Source organism: Coregonus lavaretus (genome assembly GCF_964263955.1).
Source record: "Coregonus lavaretus genome assembly, contig: HAP1_SCAFFOLD_887, whole genome shotgun sequence".
NCBI classification, from domain to species: domain Eukaryota; kingdom Metazoa; phylum Chordata; class Actinopteri; order Salmoniformes; family Salmonidae; genus Coregonus; species Coregonus lavaretus.
Genome location: NW_028165602.1, coordinates 74,935 through 93,960, shown reverse-complemented (window position 1 = coordinate 93,960; position 19,026 = coordinate 74,935). Strand labels below are relative to the sequence as shown.

Sequence of the window (19,026 nt, the reverse complement as noted above, 5' to 3'; positions counted from 1 at the left end):
GAAGGACAAGAGCAGAGGAGAGAGAGTTAGCTTTAGCAGTGCGGAGAGTCTCCGTGACACAGAGAAGAGCAGTCTCAGTTGAATGACCAGTCCTGAAACCTGATTGGTTTGGATCAAGAAGGTCATTCTGAGAGAGATAGCAAGAGAGTTGGCTAAAGACGGCACGCTCAATAGTTTTGGAAAGAAAAGAAAGAAGGGATACTGGTCTGTAGTTGTTGACATCAGTGGGGTCGAGTGTTGGTTTTTTGAGAAGGGGAGTAACTCTCGCTCTCTTGAAGACGGAAGGGACATGGCCAGCGGTCAAGGATGAGTTGATCAGCGAGGTGAGGTAGGGGAGAAGGTCACCGGAGATGGTCTGGAGAAGGGAGGAGGGGATGGGGTCAAGCGGGCAGGTTGTTGGGCGGCCTGCAGTCACAAGTCGCAGGATTTTATCTGGAGAGAGAGGGGAGAAAGAAGTCAAAGCATAGGGTAGGGCAGTGTGAGCAGGACCAGCAGTGTCATTAGACTTAACAAACGAGGATCGGATGTCGTCAACCTTCTTTTCAAAGTGGTTGACGAAGTCATCCACAGAGAGAGAGGAGGGGGGGGGGGGGGGGGGGGGGGAGGATTCAGGAGGGAGGAAAATGTGGCAAAGAGCTTCCTAGGGTTAGAGGCAGATGCTTGGAATTTAGAGTGGTAGAAGGTGGCCTTAGCAGCAGAAACAGATGAAGAAAATGTAGAGAGGAGGGAGTGAAAAGATGCCAGGTCGGCAGGGAGTTTAGTTTTCTTCCATTTCCGCTCCGCTGCCCGGAGCTCTGTTCTGTGAGCTCGCAATGAGTCATCAAGCCACGGAGCTGGAGGGGAGGACCGAGCCGGCCGGGAGGATAGGGGACACAGAGAGTCAAAGGATGCAGAAAGGGAGGAGAGGAGGGTTGAGGAGGCAGAATCAGGAGATTGGAGGGAGAAGGATTGAGCAGAGGGAAGAGATGATAGGATGGAAGAGGAGAGAGTAGTGGGAGAGAGAGAGCGAAGGTTGCGGCGGCGCATTACCATCTGTGTAGGGGCAGAGTGAGTAGTGTGGGAGGAGAGTGAGAGAGAAAAGGAAACAAAGTAGTGGTCGGAGACATGGAGGGGAGTTGCAGTGAGATTAGTAGAGGAGCAGCATCTAGTGAAGATGAGGTCAAGCGTATTGCCTGCCTTGTGAGTAGGGGGGGACGGTGAGAGGGTGAGGTCAAAAGAGGAGAGGAGTGGAAAGAAGGAGGCAGAGAGAAATGAGTCAAATGTGGACATAGGGAGGTTGAAATCCCCCAAAACTGTGAGGGGTGAGCCATCCTCAGGGAAGGAACTTATCAAGGCGTCAAGCTCATTGATGAACTCTCCAAGGGAACCTGGAGGGCGATAGATGACAAGGATATTAAGCTTAAATGGGCTAGTGACTGTGACAGCATGGAATTCAAATGAGGAGATAGACAGATGGGTTAGGGGAAAAATTGAGAATGTCCACTTGGGAGAGATGAGGATTCCTGTACCACCACCCCTCTGACCAGATGCTCTCGGGGTATGCGAGAACACATGGTCAGACGAGGAGAGAGCAGTAGGAGTAGCGGTGTTTTCAGTGGTGATCCATGTTTCCGTCAGCGCCAGGAAGTCGAGGGACTGGAGGTTGGCATAGGCTGGGATGAAGTCAGCTTTGTTGGCAGCAGAACGGCAGTTCCAGAGGCTGCCTGCGACCTGGAACTCCACGTGGGTGGTGCGTGCAGGGACCACCAGGTTGGAGAGGCAGCAGCCACGCGGTGTGGTGCGTTTGTGTAGCCTGTGCAGAGAGGAGAGAACAGGGATAGGCAGAGGCATAGTTGACAGGCTGTAGCAAATGGCTACAAAAATGCAGAGGAGATCGGAATGAAATGGACTAAGCATCTGGGAGCGGAGAGAGCAGGGCCTCCCTCACCAAAAACTTCTACCTCAGAAACTAAAATTGTTTCACTGAACCACCCGAACAACTGTATGCTGGAGCAGTCTACTGTATGATGGAGCAGTCTACTGTATGCTGGAGCAGTCTACTGTATGGTGGAGCAGTCTACTGTATGGTGGAGCAGTCTACTGTATGGTGGAGCAGTCTACTGTAGCAGTCTACTGTATGGTGGAGCAGTCTACTGTATGATGGAGCAGTCTACTGTATGGTGGAGCAGTCTACTGTATGCTGGAGCAGTCTACTGTATGATGGAGCAGTCTACTGTATGCTGGAGCAGTCTACTGTATGGTGGAGCAGTCTACTGTATGCTGGAGCAGTCTACTGTATGGTGGAGCAGTCTACTGTATGGTGGAGCAGTCTACTGTATGCTGGAGCAGTCTACTGGAGCAGTCTACTGTATGCTGGAGCAGTCTGCTGTATGCTGGAGCAGTCTACTGTATGCTGGAGCAGTCTACTGTATGGTGGAGCAGTCTACTGTATGCTGGAGCAGTCTACTGTATGATGGAGCAGTCTACTGTATGCTGGAGCAGTCTACTGTATGCTGGAGCAGTCTACTGTATGATGGAGGAGTCTACTGTATGCTGGAGCAGTCTACTGTATGATGGAGCAGTCTACTGTATGGTGGAGCAGTCTACTGTATGCTGGAGCAGTCTACTGTATGCTGGAGCAGTCTACTGTATGCTGGAGCAGTCTACTGTATGCTGGAGCAGTCTACTGTATGATGGAGCAGTCTACTGTATGCTGGAGCAGTCTACTGTATGGTGGAGCAGTCTACTGTATGGTGGAGCAGTCTACTGTATGCTGGAGCAGTCTGCTGTATGCTGGAGCAGTCTGCTGTATGCTGGAGCAGTCTGCTGTATGCTGGAGCAGTCTACTGTATGCTGGAGCAGTCTACTGTATGGTGGAGCAGTCTACTGTATGATGGAGCAGTCTACTGTATGATGATCACTATCATTACCAGTAGAACCCCTCGATGACCCTCTACTTTAGAAGGGGGAAGACTAACTCTCTCAGGGTTAGATATTGATATCCCCACAGACACACACAGACACACACCACATACACAAACATATAAACAGACACACACCAAACTGCTAGTGCTCTGAATCATCCTCCTAAGAAAAAAGCAGATGGCATTACTAGGCCATATTTAATCAGGGTCTGTTTGCTCAGCCCCAGCCTTATAGCCATGTTATGTAAGGCTGACGTGCCTCTCATCCCAGCACAGCACAGGTTCATTTGGTATGTTAATGTTCCCATCTACGTTTACATGTTGGTCATTCAGCAGACACTCACATCCAGAGGGACTTAGTCAGTGCATTCAACTATGGTAGATAAACAACAGCATATCACAGTCAGAGCAAGTCAAACATGTCTGTAACCGTTACTGAGAATGTTGTTGCTGTTCGGGCTGGCTGCTTGCAAATGTATTTCTGTATTTTAAATAAAAAATAAATGTGTTTAATTTAAATACATTTCTAAATACAGGTATTTAGTTGTTTATTTTTATACATTGCTGCTTATTGTATTTCAAAATTGTATTTTGTAATTATATTTAATACTTTTCCCCATCCCTGGCTATAGGGTGGCTCAGCATCAAACCTCTCTGAACAACACAGGGTAGGGTGGCTCAGCATCACCCTCTCTGAACACAGGGTAGGGTGGCTCAGCATCACCCTCTCTGAACAACACAGGGTAGGGTGGCTCAGCATCACCCTCTCTGAACAACACAGGCTAGGGTGGCTCAGCATCATTCCTCTCTGAACAACACAGGCTAGGGTGGCTCAGCATCATTCCTCTCTGAACAACACAGGGTAGGGTGGCTCAGCATCAAACCTCTCTGAACAACACAGGGTAGGGTGGCTCAGCATCATTCCTCTCTGAACAACACAGGCTAGGGTGGCTTAGCATCATTCCTCTCTGAACAACACAGGCTAGGGTGGCTCAGCATCACCCTCTCTGAACAACACAGGGTAGGGTGGCTCAGCATCACCCTCTCTGAACAACACAGGGTAGGGTGGCTCAGCATCACCCTCTCTGAACAACACAGGGTAGGGTGGCTCAGCATCATTCCTCTCTGAACAACACAGGGTAGGGTGGCTCAGCATCACCCTCTCTGAACAACACAGGCTAGGGTGGCTCAGCATCAAACCTCTCTGAACAACACAGGGTAGGGTGGCTCAGCATCAAACCTCTCTGAACAACACAGGGTAGGGTGGCTCAGCATCACCCTCTCTGAACAACACAGGGTAGGGTGGCTCAGCATCACCCTCTCTGAACAACACAGGGTAGGGTGGCTCAGCATCACCCTCTCTGAACAACACAGGGTAGGGTGGCTCAGCATCACCCTCTCTGAACAACACAGGCTAGGGTGGCTCAGCATCACCCTCTCTGAACAACACAGGCTAGGGTGGCTCAGCATCATTCCTCTCAGAACAACACAGGGTAGGGTGGCTCAGCATCACCCTCTCTGAACAACACAGGCTAGGGTGGCTCAGCATCACCCTCTCTGAACAACACAGGCTAGGGTGGCTCAGCATCACCCTCTCTGAACAACACAGGCTAGGGTGGCTCAGCATCAAACCTCTCTGAACAACACAGGGTAGGGTGGCTCAGCATCAAACCTCTCTGAACAACACAGGGTAGGGTGGCTCAGCATCACCCTCTCTGAACAACACAGGGTAGGGTGGCTCAGCATCACCCTCTCTGAACAACACAGGCTAGGGTGGCTCAGCATCATCCTCTCTGAACAACACAGGCTGGGGTGGCTCAGCATCACCCTCTCTGAACAACACAGGCTAGGGTGGCTCAGCATCACCCTCTCTGAACAACACAGGCTAGGGTGGCTCAGCATCACCCTCTCTGAACAACACAGGCTGGGGTGGCTCAGCATCACCCTCTCTGAACAACACAGGCTAGGGTGGCTCAGCATCACCCTCTCTGAACAACACAGGGTAGGGTGGCTCAGCATCACCCTCTCTGAACAACACAGGCTAGGGTGGCTCAGCATCACCCTCTCTGAACAACACAGGCTAGGGTGGCTCAGCATCACCCTCTCTGAACAACACAGGCTAGGGTGGCTCAGCATCACCCTCTCTGAACAACACAGGCTAGGGTGGCTCAGCATCACCCTCTCTGAACAACACAGGCTAGGGTGGCTCAGCATCACCCTCTCTGAACAACACAGGCTAGGGTGGCTCAGCATCACCCTCTCTGAACAACACAGGCTAGGGTGGCTCAGCATCACCCTCTCTGAACAACACAGGCTAGGGTGGCTCAGCATCACCCTCTCTGAACAACACAGGCTAGGGTGGCTCAGCATCACCCTCTCTGAACAACACAGGCTAGGGTGGCTCAGCATCACCCTCTCTGAACAACACAGGCTAGGGTGGCTCAGCATCACCCTCTCTGAACAACACAGGGTAGGGTGGCTCAGCATCACCCTCTCTGAACAACACAGGCTAGGGTGGCTCAGCATCACCCTCTCTGAACAACACAGGGTAGGGTGGCTCTTGACATTTGTAATGGAGGAACTCACCTGACTTGACTACACCATGACAATATCATTCAGCTGTTACCATAACAACATTGCATAAGAATGGCTTTTATTTCATTGTTTCTAATGTAACCCTGCAAAACAGATTTAATGCGTTTACACAAGACACATGTTTTCCCCATGTCTATAACTCTGTGGAGTAATTACTGTTAGATGCAGGAGGCCTACACTGGAAAACCATTATTAATGCCAGGCAATGGGATGCCAGTGGAGACCAGAGGCAGCATTGGTATAAAACCATTATTAATGCCAGGCAATGGGACGCCAGTGGAGACCAGAGGCAGCATTGGTATAAAACCATTTATTGTCAAATGGATTTGATTCTGTCAAAAAGAAAAAAGGCGCTCTTCATATAATTATACTGAACAGAAATATAGATGCAACATGCAACAATTTCAAAGATTTTACTGAGTTACAGTTCATATCAGGAAATCAGTCAATTGAAATATATTCATTAGGCCCTAATGTATGGATTTCACATGACTGGGAATACAGATATGCATCTGTTGGTCACAGATACCTTTAAAATAAGGTAAGGGCGTGGATCAGAAAACCAGTCAGTATCTGGTGTGACCATTTGCCTCATGCAGCGCGACACATCTCCTTCACATAGAGTTGATCAGGCTGTTGATTGTGACCTGAGGAATGTTGTCCCACTCCTCTTCAATGGCTGTGCGAAGGATATTGGCGGGAACTAGATCATGCTGTCGTACATGTCGATCCAGAGTGTCACGGTTTCGGCCGAGGCTGCCTCTCTCCCTTGTTCGGGCAGGTTTCGGCGTTCGTCGTCTCCGGAATTCTAGCTGCCACCGTTGCATGTTCTATGTTTCCTGTTTGATTAGTTTTGTCTGTTAGCCACACCTGTCTTGTGTTATGTCTCATTAAGCACCCTATTTAGTTTCCTTGTTGTTAGTGTAGTGTTGTGTGTAATTGTTTCGTGTCAGGTGTTTGTGCGTTACCAGTGTTTCGGTACGCCAGTTACGATTTACTTCCTCCTCGGTTGAGGAGAGTTTTTGCGCCCTGTGTTGTGCGCTCGTTTTGACGCCTGTGTGCGTCTGTTGGCCTCTGGCCGTTTTTGGATTATTTTGCACTCGCTAGTAAAGTCTTGTTGGACTGTACATCTGCTTCTGCGCCTGATTCCACACCTCACCATTTCTAACACCGTGACACAGAGCATCCCAAACACGCTCAATGGGTGACATTTCTGGTGAGTATGCAGGCCATGGAAGAACTGGGACATTTTTTCAGCTTCCAGGAATTGTGTACAGATCCTTGCGGCATGGGGCCGTGCATTATCATGCTGAAACATGAGGTTATGGCGGTGGATGAATGGCACGGCAATGGGCCTCAAGATCTCGTCACAGTATCTCTGTGCATTCAAATTGCCATCGATAAAATGCAATTGTGTTCGTTGTCCGTAGCTTATGCCTGCCCATACCATAACCCCACCGCCACCATGGGGCACTCTGTTCACAACGTTGACATCAGCAAAGCGCTCGCCCACACGAAGCCATACACGTGGTCTGCGGATGTGTGGCCGGTTGAATGTACTGCCAAATTCTATAAAACGATCTTGGAGGCGGCTTATGGCAGACAAATGAACATTAAATTCTCTGGCAACAGCTCTGGTGGACATTCCTGCAGTCAGCATGTCAATTGCACGCTCCCTCAAAACTTCAGACGTCTGTGGCATTGTGTTGTGTAACAAAACTGCACATTTTAGAGTGGCCTTTTATTGTCCCCAGCACAAGGTGCAGCTGTGTAATGATCATGCTGTTTAATCAGCTTCTTGATATGCCACACCTGATCTTGGAAAAGGAAAACTAACAGGGATGTGAACAAATTTGTGCACAGAATTTGAGAGAAATAAGGTTTTTGTGTGTATGGACATTTTCTGGAATCTATTATTTCAGCTCATGAAACATGGGACCAAAACTTTACATGTTGCGTTTATATTGTTGTTCAGCGTAATTCAAATGCCTTTATTTGTATGGCATGTTCAATGGAACAAAGATTTTAAAACGCCGATTAGTTTTTCCAGAAGTACAAAGATACGATGATACAATGTTTTCTTTTTGAACAAAGCATTTTGATTCTGTGTTCAGATGACGCAGACACTAAATATTGACATACTCTGTAGAATGACTATTATTACTGTACCTAAACCCATGTGGCCTTGTTTAGTACCATACCTCCCCCTGGTGGACAGATGGTGTCATTACTATTGTTGTTTAGTGAACCATACCTCCCCCTGGTGGACAGATGGTGGCATTACTATTGTTGTCTAGTGAACCATACCTCCTCCTGGTGGACAGATGGTGTCATTACTATTGTTGTTTAGTACCATACCTCCCCCTGGTGGACAGATGATGTCATCACTATTGTTGTTTAGTGAACCATACCTCCCCCTGGTGGACAGATGGTGTCCAAAATGCAAATTAATTATTTAAAAATCATACAATGTGATTTACTGGATTTTTGTTTTAGATTCCGTCTCTCACAGTTGAAGTGTACCTATGATAAAAATTACAGACCTCTACATGCTTTGTAAGTAGGAAAACCTGCAAAATCGGCAGTGTATCAAATACTTGTTCTCCCCACTGTACACCTGTTCTGAAAGGCCCCAGAGTTTGCAACACCACTAAGCAAGGGGCACCACCAAGCAAGCGGCACCATGAAGACCAAGGAGCTCTCCAAACAGGTCAGGGACAAAGTTGTGGAGAAGTACAGATCAGGGTTGGGTTATAAAAAAATATCCGAAACTTTGAACATCCCACGGAGCACCATTAAATCCATTATTAAAAAATTTAAAGAATATGGCACCACAACAAACCTGCCAAGAGAGGGCCGCCCACCAACACTCATGGACCAGGCAAGGAGGGCATTAATCAGAGAGGCAACAAAGAGACCAAAGATAACCCTGAAGGAGCTGCAAAGCTCCACAGCGGAGATTGGAGTATCTGTCCATAGGACCACTTTAAGCCGTACACTCCACAGAGCTGGGCTTTACGGAAGAGTGGCCAGAAAAAAGCCATTGCTTAATGAAAAAAATAAGCAAACACATTTGGTGTTCGCCAAAAGGCATGTGGGAGACTCCCCAAACATATGGAAGAAGGTACTCTGGTCAGATGAGACTAAAATTGAGCTTTTTGGCCATCAAGGAAAACGCTATGTCTGGCACAAACCCAACACCTCTCATCAGCCCGAGAACACCATCCCCACAGTAAAGCATGGTGGTGGCAGCATCATACTGTGGGGATGTTTTTCATCGGCAGGGACTGGGAAACTGGTCAGAATTTTAAGGAATGATGGATGGCGCTAAATACAGGGAAATTCTTGAGGGAAACTTGTTTCAGTCTTCCAGAGATTGGAGACTGGGACGGAAGTTCACCTTCCAGCAGGACAATGACCCTAAGCATACTGCTAAAGCAACACTTGAGTGGTTTAAGGGGAAACCTTTAAATGTGTTGGAATGGCCTAGTCAAAGCCCAGACCTCAATCCAATTGAGAATCTGTGGTATGACTTAAACATTGCTGTACACCAGCGGAACCAATCCAACTTGAAGGAGCTGGAGCAGTTTTGCCTTGAAGAATGGGCAGAAATCCCAGTGGCTAGATGTGCCAAGCTTATAGAGACATACCCCAAGAGACTTGCAGCTGTAATTGCTGCAAAAGGTGGCTCTACAAAGTATTGACTTTGGGGGGGTGAATAGTTATGCACGCTCAAGTTCTGTTTTTTTGTCTTATTTCTTTTTTGTTTCACAATAAAAAATATTTTGTATCTTCAAAGTGGTAGGCATGTTGTGTAAATCAAATGACACAAACCCCCCAAAAAATCAATTTTAATTCCAGGTTGTAAGGCAACAAAATAGGAAAAATGCCAAGGGGGTGAATACTTTTGCAAGCCACTGTGTGTATATATATATATATATATACACATACACACACACACACACACACATACATTTTGGTACAGATTATTTTATGGGACAATATGCAAAAGTTTTCGAGAAAGATAATTTGAAAGATACAATTTTATTGAGTAAATGTATTTAATGGTTTCTTTCCATATTGATAAGAAATGAAAATGCAATGAATTTAAGGTTATTTGCTGATGTAAAAACCTAAATGTACAGATTTTAAGGTTGTGTCATTAGATTTGCGTTGGGGTCCAAGACATTGTTGGGGGAAAAAAATGAGGTCCCAAGAAATTCTGCTGGAAAAATATTGTCATTACCATAATTCCCTGTATAACATTTACATTTTAGTCATTTACATTTAGCAGACGCTCTTATCCAGAGCGACTTACAGTTAGTGAATACATATATATATATTTTTTATACTGGCCCCCCGTGGGAATCAAACCCACAACCCTGCCGTTGCAAACGCCATGCTCTATCAACTGAGCTACATCCCTGCCGGCCATTCCCTCCCCTACCCTGGACGACGCTGGGCCAATTGTGCGCCGCCCATGAGTCTCCCGGTCGCGGCCGGCTGCGACAGAGCCTGGATTCGATCCAGGATCTCTAGTGGCACAGTTAGCACTGCGATGCAGTGCCTTAGACCACTGCACCACTCAGGAGTACACATTTAGCAGACGCTCTTATCCAGAGCGACTTACAGGAGCAATTAGGGTTAAGTGCCTTGCTTAAGGGCACTTCGACAGATTTTTCACCTAGTCGGCTCGGGGATTAGAACCAGCGACCTTTCGGTTACTGGCACAACGCTCTTACCCACTAAGCTACCTGCCGCCCTGTAACAGAGCAATAACATTATCGTCACCATAATTCCCTGTATAACGGACCAATAACATTATCGTCACCATAATTCCCTGTATAACGGACCAATAACATTATCGTCACCATAATTCCCTGTATAACGGACCAATAACATTATCGTCACCATAATTCCCTGTATAACGGACCAATAACATTATCGTCACCATAATTCCCTGTATAACGGACCAATAACATTATCGTCACCATAATTCCCTGTATAACGGACCAATAACATTATCGTCACCATAATTCCCTGTATAACGGACCAATAACATTATCGTCACCATAATTCCCTGTATAACGGACCAATAACATTATCGTCACCATAATTCCCTGTATAACGGACCAATAACATTATCGTCACCATAATTCCCTGTATAACGGACCAATAACATTATCGTCACCATAATTCCCTGTATAACGGACCAATAACATTATCGTCACCATAATTCCCTGTATAACGGACCAATAACATTATCGTCACCATAATTAGAAGAAGAGCCAGTATAGAAACATACAGTACAGCTGAGAGGTGGAGAGGAAACTGGAACATACTCCACGTCCAGACTCCTGGAATGATGGAACATACTCCACGTCCAGACTCCTGGAATGATGGAACATACTCCACGTCCAGACTCCTGGAATGATGGAACATACTCCACGTCCAGACTCCTGGAATGATGTACACCATGCTGGGACTGAGCTCCCTGTGGGAGACATGGTTCAACATTGTTCAGGGTGTGAAGCTGCAGAAACATTCACATTCATGTTTCTCTGCACTGGTACTGTAGCCTGGGTCCACTCGGTTTCTGTTCCTTATGGAATTGTCATGGTACTGTAGCCTGGGTCCACTCGGTTTCTGTTCCTTATGGAATTGTCATGGTACTGTAGCCTGGGTCCACTCGGTTTCTGTTCCTTATGGAATTGTCATGGTACTGTAGCCTGGGTCCACTCGGTTTCTGTTCCTTATGGAATTGTCATGGTACTGTAGCCTGGGTCCACTCGGTTTCTGTTCCTTATGGAATTGTCATGCCAAGAGTGCAGAAACAGACTGGCACCCAGGCTACATATAATGTCTACTGACTTGACATCAGGCAGTGTCTCTGAGGTTAGGGGTTAGGGGTCAGGGGTTAAGGGTCAGGTACTCACTTAACATCCAACAGTGTCTGAGGTGAACTCCAGGATGTCCTACCAAGATGAGGAGGAGCTGAGACCGTTCATCCCTGGTCACCCCTCCTCCTGTAGGGAGCAGCCACTTCCCCAGGACCAGCAGAGACAGTTCATCCCTGGTCACCCCTCCTCCTGTAGGGAGCAGCCACTTCCCCAGGACCAGCTGAGACAGTTCATCCCTGGTCACCCCTCCTCCTGTAGGGAGCAGCCACTTCCCCAGGACCAGCTGAGACAGTTCATCCCTGGTCACCCCTTCCTCCTGTAGGGAGCAGCCACTTCCCCAGGACCAGCAGAGACAGTTCATCCCTGGTCACCCCTCCTCCTGTAGGGAGCAGCCACTTCCCCAGGACCAGCAGAGACAGTTCATCCCTGGTCACTCCTCCTCCTGTAGGGAGCAGCCACCTCCCCAGGACCAGCAGAGACAGTTCATCCCTGGTCACCCCTCCTCCTGTAGGGAGCAGCCACTTCCCCAGGACCAGCAGAGACAGTTCATCCCTGGTCACCCCTCCTCCTGTAGGGAGCAGCCACTTCCCCAGGACCAGCTGAGACAGTTCATCCCTGGTCACCCCTCCTCCTGTAGGGAGCAGCCACTTCCCCAGGACCAGCAGAGACAGTTCATCCCTGGTCACCCCTCCTCCTGTAGGGAGCAGCCACTTCCCCAGGACCAGCTGAGACAGTTCATCCCTGGTCACCCCTCCTCCTGTAGGGAGCAGCCACTTCCCCAGGACCAGCAGAGACAGTTCATCCCTGGTCACCCCTCCTCCTGTAGGGAGCAGCCACTTCCCCAGGACCAGCAGAGACAGTTCATCCCTGGTCACCCCTCCTCCTGTAGGGAGCAGTCACTTCCCCAGGACCAGCAGAGACAGTTCATCCCTGGTCACCCCTCCTCCTGTAGGGAGCAGCCACTTCCCCAGGACCAGCAGAGACAGTTCATCCCTGGTCACCCCTCCTCCTGTAGGGAGCAGCCACTTCCCCAGGACCAGCAGAGACAGTTCATCCCTGGTCACCCCTCCTCCTGTAGGGAGCAGTCACTTCCCCAGGACCAGCAGAGACAGTTCATCCCTGGTCACCCCTCCTCCTGTAGGGAGCAGCCACTTCCCCAGGACCAGCAGAGACAGTTCATCCCTGGTCACCCCTCCTCCTGTAGGGAGCAGCCACTTCCCCAGGACCAGCAGAGACAGTTCATCCCTGGTCACCCCTCCTCCTGTAGGGAGCAGCCACTTCCCCAGGACCAGCAGAGACAGTTCATCCCTGGTCACGTCTCCTCCTGTAGGGAGCAGCCACTTCCCCAGGACCAGCAGAGACAGTTCATCCCTGGTCACCCCTCCTCCTGTAGGGAGCAGTCACTTCCCCAGGACCAGCAGAGACAGTTCATCCCTGGTCACCCCTCCTCCTGTAGGGAGCAGCCACTTCCCCAGGACCAGCAGAGACAGTTCATCCCTGGTCACCCCTCCTCCTGTAGGGAGCAGCCACTTCCCCAGGACCAGCTGAGACAGTTCATCCCTGGTCACCCCTCCTCCTGTAGGGAGCAGCCACTTCCCCAGGACCAGCAGAGACAGTTCATCCCTGGTCACCCCTCCTCCTGTAGGGAGCAGCCACTTCCCCAGGACCAGCAGAGACAGTTCATCCCTGGTCACCCCTCCTCCTGTAGGGAGCAGCCACTTCCCCAGGACCAGCTGAGACAGTTCATCCCTGGTCACCCCTCCTCCTGTAGGGAGCAGCCACTTCCCCAGGACCAGCTGAGACAGTTCATCCCTGGTCACCCATCCTCCTGTAGGGAGCAGCCACTTCCCCAGGACCAGCAGAGACAGTTCATCCCTGGTCACCCCTCCTCCTGTAGGGAGCAGCCACTTCCCCAGGACCAGCAGAGACAGTTCATCCCTGGTCACCCCTCCTCCTGTAGGGAGCAGCCACTTCCCCAGGACCAGCAGAGACAGTTCATCCCTGGTCACCCCTCCTCCTGTAGGGAGCAGCCACTTCCCCAGGACCAGCAGAGACAGTTCATCCCTGGTCACCCCTCCTCCTGTAGGGAGCAGCCACTTCCCCAGGACCAGCAGAGACAGTTCATCCCTGGTCACCCCTCCTCCTGTAGGGAGCAGCCACTTCCCCAGGACCAGCAGAGACAGTTCATCCCTGGTCACCCCTCCTCCTGTAGGGAGCAGTCACTTCCCCAGGACCAGCAGAGACAGTTCATCCCTGGTCACGTCTCCTCCTGTAGGGAGCAGCCACTTCCCCAGGACCAGCAGAGACAGTTCATCCCTGGTCACCCCTCCTCCTGTAGGGAGCAGCCACTTCCCCAGGACCAGCAGAGACAGTTCATCCCTGGTCACCCCTCCTCCTGTAGGGAGCAGCCACTTCCCCAGGACCAGCAGAGACAGTTCATCCCTGGTCACGTCTCCTCCTGTAGGGAGCAGCCACTTCCCCAGGACCAGCAGAGACAGTTCATCCCTGGTCACCCCTCCTCCTGTAGGGAGCAGTCACTTCCCCAGGACCAGCAGAGACAGTTCATCCCTGGTCACCCCTCCTCCTGTAGGGAGCAGCCACTTCCCCAGGACCAGCAGAGACAGTTCATCCCTGGTCACCCCTCCTCCTGTAGGGAGCAGCCACTTCCCCAGGACCAGCTGAGACAGTTCATCCCTGGTCACCCCTCCTCCTGTAGGGAGCAGCCACTTCCCCAGGACCAGCAGAGACAGTTCATCCCTGGTCACCCCTCCTCCTGTAGGGAGCAGCCACTTCCCCAGGACCAGCAGAGACAGTTCATCCCTGGTCACCCCTCCTCCTGTAGGGAGCAGCCACTTCCCCAGGACCAGCTGAGACAGTTCATCCCTGGTCACCCCTCCTCCTGTAGGGAGCAGCCACTTCCCCAGGACCAGCTGAGACAGTTCATCCCTGGTCACCCCTCCTCCTGTAGGGAGCAGCCACTTCCCCAGGACCAGCAGAGACAGTTCATCCCTGGTCACCCCTCCTCCTGTAGGGAGCAGCCACTTCCCCAGGACCAGCAGAGACAGTTCATCCCTGGTCACGTCTCCTCCTGTAGGGAGCAGCCACTTCCCCAGGACCAGCAGAGACAGTTCATCCCTGGTCACCCCTCCTCCTGTAGGGAGCAGTCACTTCCCCAGGACCAGCAGAGACAGTTCATCCCTGGTCACCCCTCCTCCTGTAGGGAGCAGCCACTTCCCCAGGACCAGCAGAGACAGTTCATCCCTGGTCAACCCTCCTCCTGTAGGGAGCAGCCACTTCCCCAGGACCAGCTGAGACAGTTCATCCCTGGTCACCCCTTCCTCCTGTAGGGAGCAGCCACTTCCCCAGGACCAGCTGAGACAGTTCATCCCTGGTCACCCCTCCTCCTGTAGGGAGAAGCCACTTCCCCAGGACCAGCAGAGACAGTTCATCCCTGGTCACCCCTCCTCCTGTAGGGAGCAGCCACTTCCCCAGGACCAGCAGAGACAGTTCATCCCTGGTCACCCCTCCTCCTGTAGGGAGCAGCCACTTCCCCAGGACCAGCTGAGACAGTTCATCCCTGGTCACCCCTCCTCCTGTAGGGAGCAGCCACTTCCCCAGGACCAGCAGAGACAGTTCATCCCTGGTCACCCCTCCTCCTGTAGGGAGCAGTCACTTCCCCAGGACCAGCAGAGACAGTTCATCCCTGGTCACCCCTCCTCCTGTAGGGAGCAGCCACTTCCCCAGGACCAGCAGAGACAGTTCATCCCTGGTCACGTCTCCTCCTGTAGGGAGCAGCCACTTCCCCAGGACCAGCTGAGACAGTTCATCCCTGGTCACCCCTCCTCCTGTAGGGAGCAGCCACTTCCCCAGGACCAGCAGAGACAGTTCATCCCTGGTCACCCCTCCTCCTGTAGGGAGCAGCCACTTCCCCAGGACCAGCAGAGACAGTTCATCCCTGGTCACCCCTCCTCCTGTAGGGAGCAGCCACTTCCCCAGGACCAGCTGAGACAGTTCATCCCTGGTCACCCCTCCTCCTGTAGGGAGCAGCCACTTCCCCAGGACCAGCTGAGACAGTTCATCCCTGGTCACCCCTCCTCCTGTAGGGAGCAGCCACTTCCCCAGGACCAGCAGATACAGTTCATCCCTGGTCACCCCTCCTCCTGTAGGGAGCAGCCACTTCCCCAGGACCAGCAGAGACAGTTCATCCCTGGTCACCCCTCCTCCTGTAGGGAGCAGCCACTTCCCCAGGACCAGCAGAACCAGCAGGATCTGGTGCAGGGCTAGGATCCAGTCGTTAGCACACACTGATGACAACAGAGATACTGAACCCTGTTGGGCCAACCAGAGAGAGACACATAGTGGTTAGTATACCTAACTGATTAGAGGTACTAGGTAACTCCAACCAGTGTTGTTATTATGAAAGATCAGTAGATGGTCAACATAAAATCTCCTCAAAAAACATGAATGATTGTTTTCTAAGAGGTTAAGGGAGAGAAGGGGAAGAGTTCAGGCCAGGGTAGGGTCCGACAGCCAGGAGCAGAGTAGCCCAGATAAATAAAAGTCCTGTGTGACTAAACTTGTAATAGTTTTTATTGAGGGTGGGTTGTTTAATTAAAAACCACTTCTGCAGATGTATTTTAGTTATAAAAACTCCCAGCTCACAACCGAGTCTTTGAGGTGCACCAGCAGCATTACCAAACAAACTGGCATTAAAGAGAGCCTCTGTCTAGACAGGCCTGTAGGAGAAACCTGCTGGACACCAGAAACACTGTGGCAGCCTCTGTCTAGACAGGCCTGTAGGAGAAACCTGCTGGACACCAGAAACACTGTGGTAGCCTCTGTCTAGACAGGCCTGTAGGAGAAACCTGCTGGACACCAGAAACACTGTGGCAGCCTCTGTCTAGACAGGCCTGTAGGAGAAACCTGCTGGACACCAGAAACACCGTGGCAGCCTCTGTCTAGACAGGCCTGTAGGAGAAACCTGCTGGACACCAGAAACACTGTGGCAGCCTCTGTCTAGACAGGCCTGTAGGAGAAACCTGCTGGACACCAGAAACACTGTGGCAGCCTCTGTCTGGACAGGCCTGTAGGAGAAACCTGCTGGACACCAGAAACACTGTGGCAGCCTCTGTCTGGACAGGCCTGTAGGAGAAACCTGCTGGACACCAGAAACACTGTGGCAGCCTCGGTCTAGACAGGCCTGTAGGAGAAACCTGCTGGACACCAGAAACACTGTGGCAGCCTCTGTCTAGACAGGCCTGTAGGAGAAACCTGCTGGACACCAGAAACACTGTGGCAGCCTCTGTCTAGACAGGCCTGTAGGAGAAACCTGCTGGACACCAGAAACACTGTGGCAGCCTCTGTCTAGACAGGCCTGTAGGAGAAACCTGCTGGACACCAGAAACACTGTGGCAGCCTCTGTCTAGACAGGCCTGTAGGAGAAACCTGCTGGACACCAGAAACACTGTGGCAGCCTCTGTCTAGACAGGCCTGTAGGAGAAACCTGCTGGACACCAGAAACACTGTGGCAGCCTCTGTCTAGACAGGCCTGTAGGAGAAACCTGCTGGACACCAGAAACACTGTGGCAGCCTCTGTCTGGACAGGCCTGTAGGAGAAACCTGCTGGACACCAGAAACACTGTGGCAGCCTCTGTCTAGACAGGCCTGTAGGAGAAACCTGCTGGACACCAGAAACACTGTGCCTTCTGCCTTCCTGGAATAACGGCTCGCTGCCATTGGTGGAGCTCCCTCTCCGCATGTTGATCTCTCTGTTGTTTCCAGATGAATCCAGTTTGTCACACTGAAGATGAACAGACATACAGTACATTAGTTATATTCATAATATACTATGTGTTCCAAGCCTCCAGTATGTACAATAGAAAAGAAACAGGACAGTAGATACATTCAGCATCATTTACACAGAGTACAGTATATGATTACATTCAGCATCATTTACACAGAGTACAGTATATGATTACATTCAGCATCATTTACACAGAGTACAGTATATGATTACATTCAGCATCATTTACACAGAGTACAAAATGATTTCCGCTCATTATGCAAGTTACAAATAAGTTTACAACTAAAGTGAAGGAATAAATGAATCAAAAGCCTGAATAAAACCGAAAGTCTAAATCCTCACCCTGGAATCAGTAGCTTTGTTCTCTTGATGATGTAGAATCCATAGAGATGGTATGATACTGATGAGGAACAGGGAGATGGCAGGAGAAAACCTGGACACATGGAATAGAGAAAATGAAAAGTTATTCAAAACAAACATTCAAGGCTCCTAAACTTGAAGAAAGTGACTTCACAGTTCTAGATGATTTAGATTTATAATCTTGTCCTTTTTTCTCTTTAGGGTTAAGGTCATCTCAACCACCAGAGGAAGATATAGGATCGTCAAGAACCAGTAAAGAGCTTTATTGTTAACCCAGACCACCCTCCATACTCCTATCAGAGAGATGACGAGGAATAGGGACCGGGTAACAACCGCACAGATAAACTTCACCATCATCTTTCTGTCTGGGTCCTAGAAATACTATACAAATCCAGCTGCCACATTAAGGATGCATGCCTCTAGTCTGCTCGCATTCAGCCACTTCAACACAAGGTTGGAGGAGTGGAGAAAGTTTAGGGTTAGGGTTAGGGTTAGCCTCTGCACAAGCAATACACAATGGGGGCTGAATAGGCCAATAGGGTTAGGGTTAGGGTTAGGGTTAGGGTTAGGGTTAGGGTTAGGGCTAGGGTTAGGGTTAGGGTTAGGGTTAGCCTCTGCACAAGCAATACCCAATGGGGGCTGAATAGGCCAATAGGGTTAGGGTTAGGGTTAGGGCTAGGGTTAGGGTTAGGGTTAGGGCTAGGGTTAGGGTTAGGGCTAGAGCTAGGGTTAGGGTTAGGGCTAGGGCTAGGGCTAGGGTTAGGGTTAGGGCTAGGGCTAGGGCTAGGGTTAGGGTTAGGGCTAGGGTTAGGGTTAGGGTTAGCCTCTGCACGAGCAATACCCAATGGGGGCTGAATAGGCCAATAGGGTTAGGGTTAGGGTTACATTGCACAGCAATTGATTGAGTAAAAGTCTCTTTTACATTTTTAAGGGAGTTGCATGTAGGAAGTGTTATTATATGTCAATTAATGAATATGTTGGGAATAACCAGATTAATATGGTTTGGCTCTGATGGGAATAACCAGATTAATATGGTTTGGCTCTGATGGGAATAACCAGATTAATATGGTTTGGCTCTGATGGGAATAACCAGATTAATATGGTTTGGCTCTGATGGGAATAACCAGATTAATATGGTTTGGCTCTGATGGGAATAACCAGATTAATATGGTTTGGCTCTGTTGGGAATAACCAGATTAATATGGTTTGGCTCTGATGGGAATAACCAGATTAATATGGTTTGGCTCTGATGGGAATAACCAGATTAATATGGTTTGGCTCTGATGGGAATAACCAGATTAATATGGTTTGGCTCTGATGGGAATAACCAGATTAATATGGTTTGGCTCTGATGGGAATAACCAGATGAATATGGTTTGGCTCTGATGGGAATAACCAGATTAATATGGTTTGGCTCTGATGGGAATAACCAGATTAATATGGTTTGGCTCTGATGGGAATAACC

At 50.1% G+C, this 19,026-nt stretch overlaps 1 protein-coding gene across 1 annotated transcript; it reads right to left on the bottom strand.

Moving 5' to 3' along the window:
• Positions 1–15,067: 15,067 nt before the first annotated feature.
• On the bottom strand, positions 15,068–17,918 carry LOC311115683 (uncharacterized protein; the record flags this gene model as incomplete). The annotated part of the gene is made up of 4 exons (XM_084190840.1): positions 15,068–15,727; positions 17,112–17,198; positions 17,544–17,634; positions 17,716–17,918. 4 exons carry the CDS (start codon positions 17,916–17,918, stop codon positions 15,068–15,070), a joined length of 1,041 nt encoding a protein of 346 aa, XP_084046966.1.
• Positions 17,919–19,026: the final 1,108 nt, after the last annotated feature.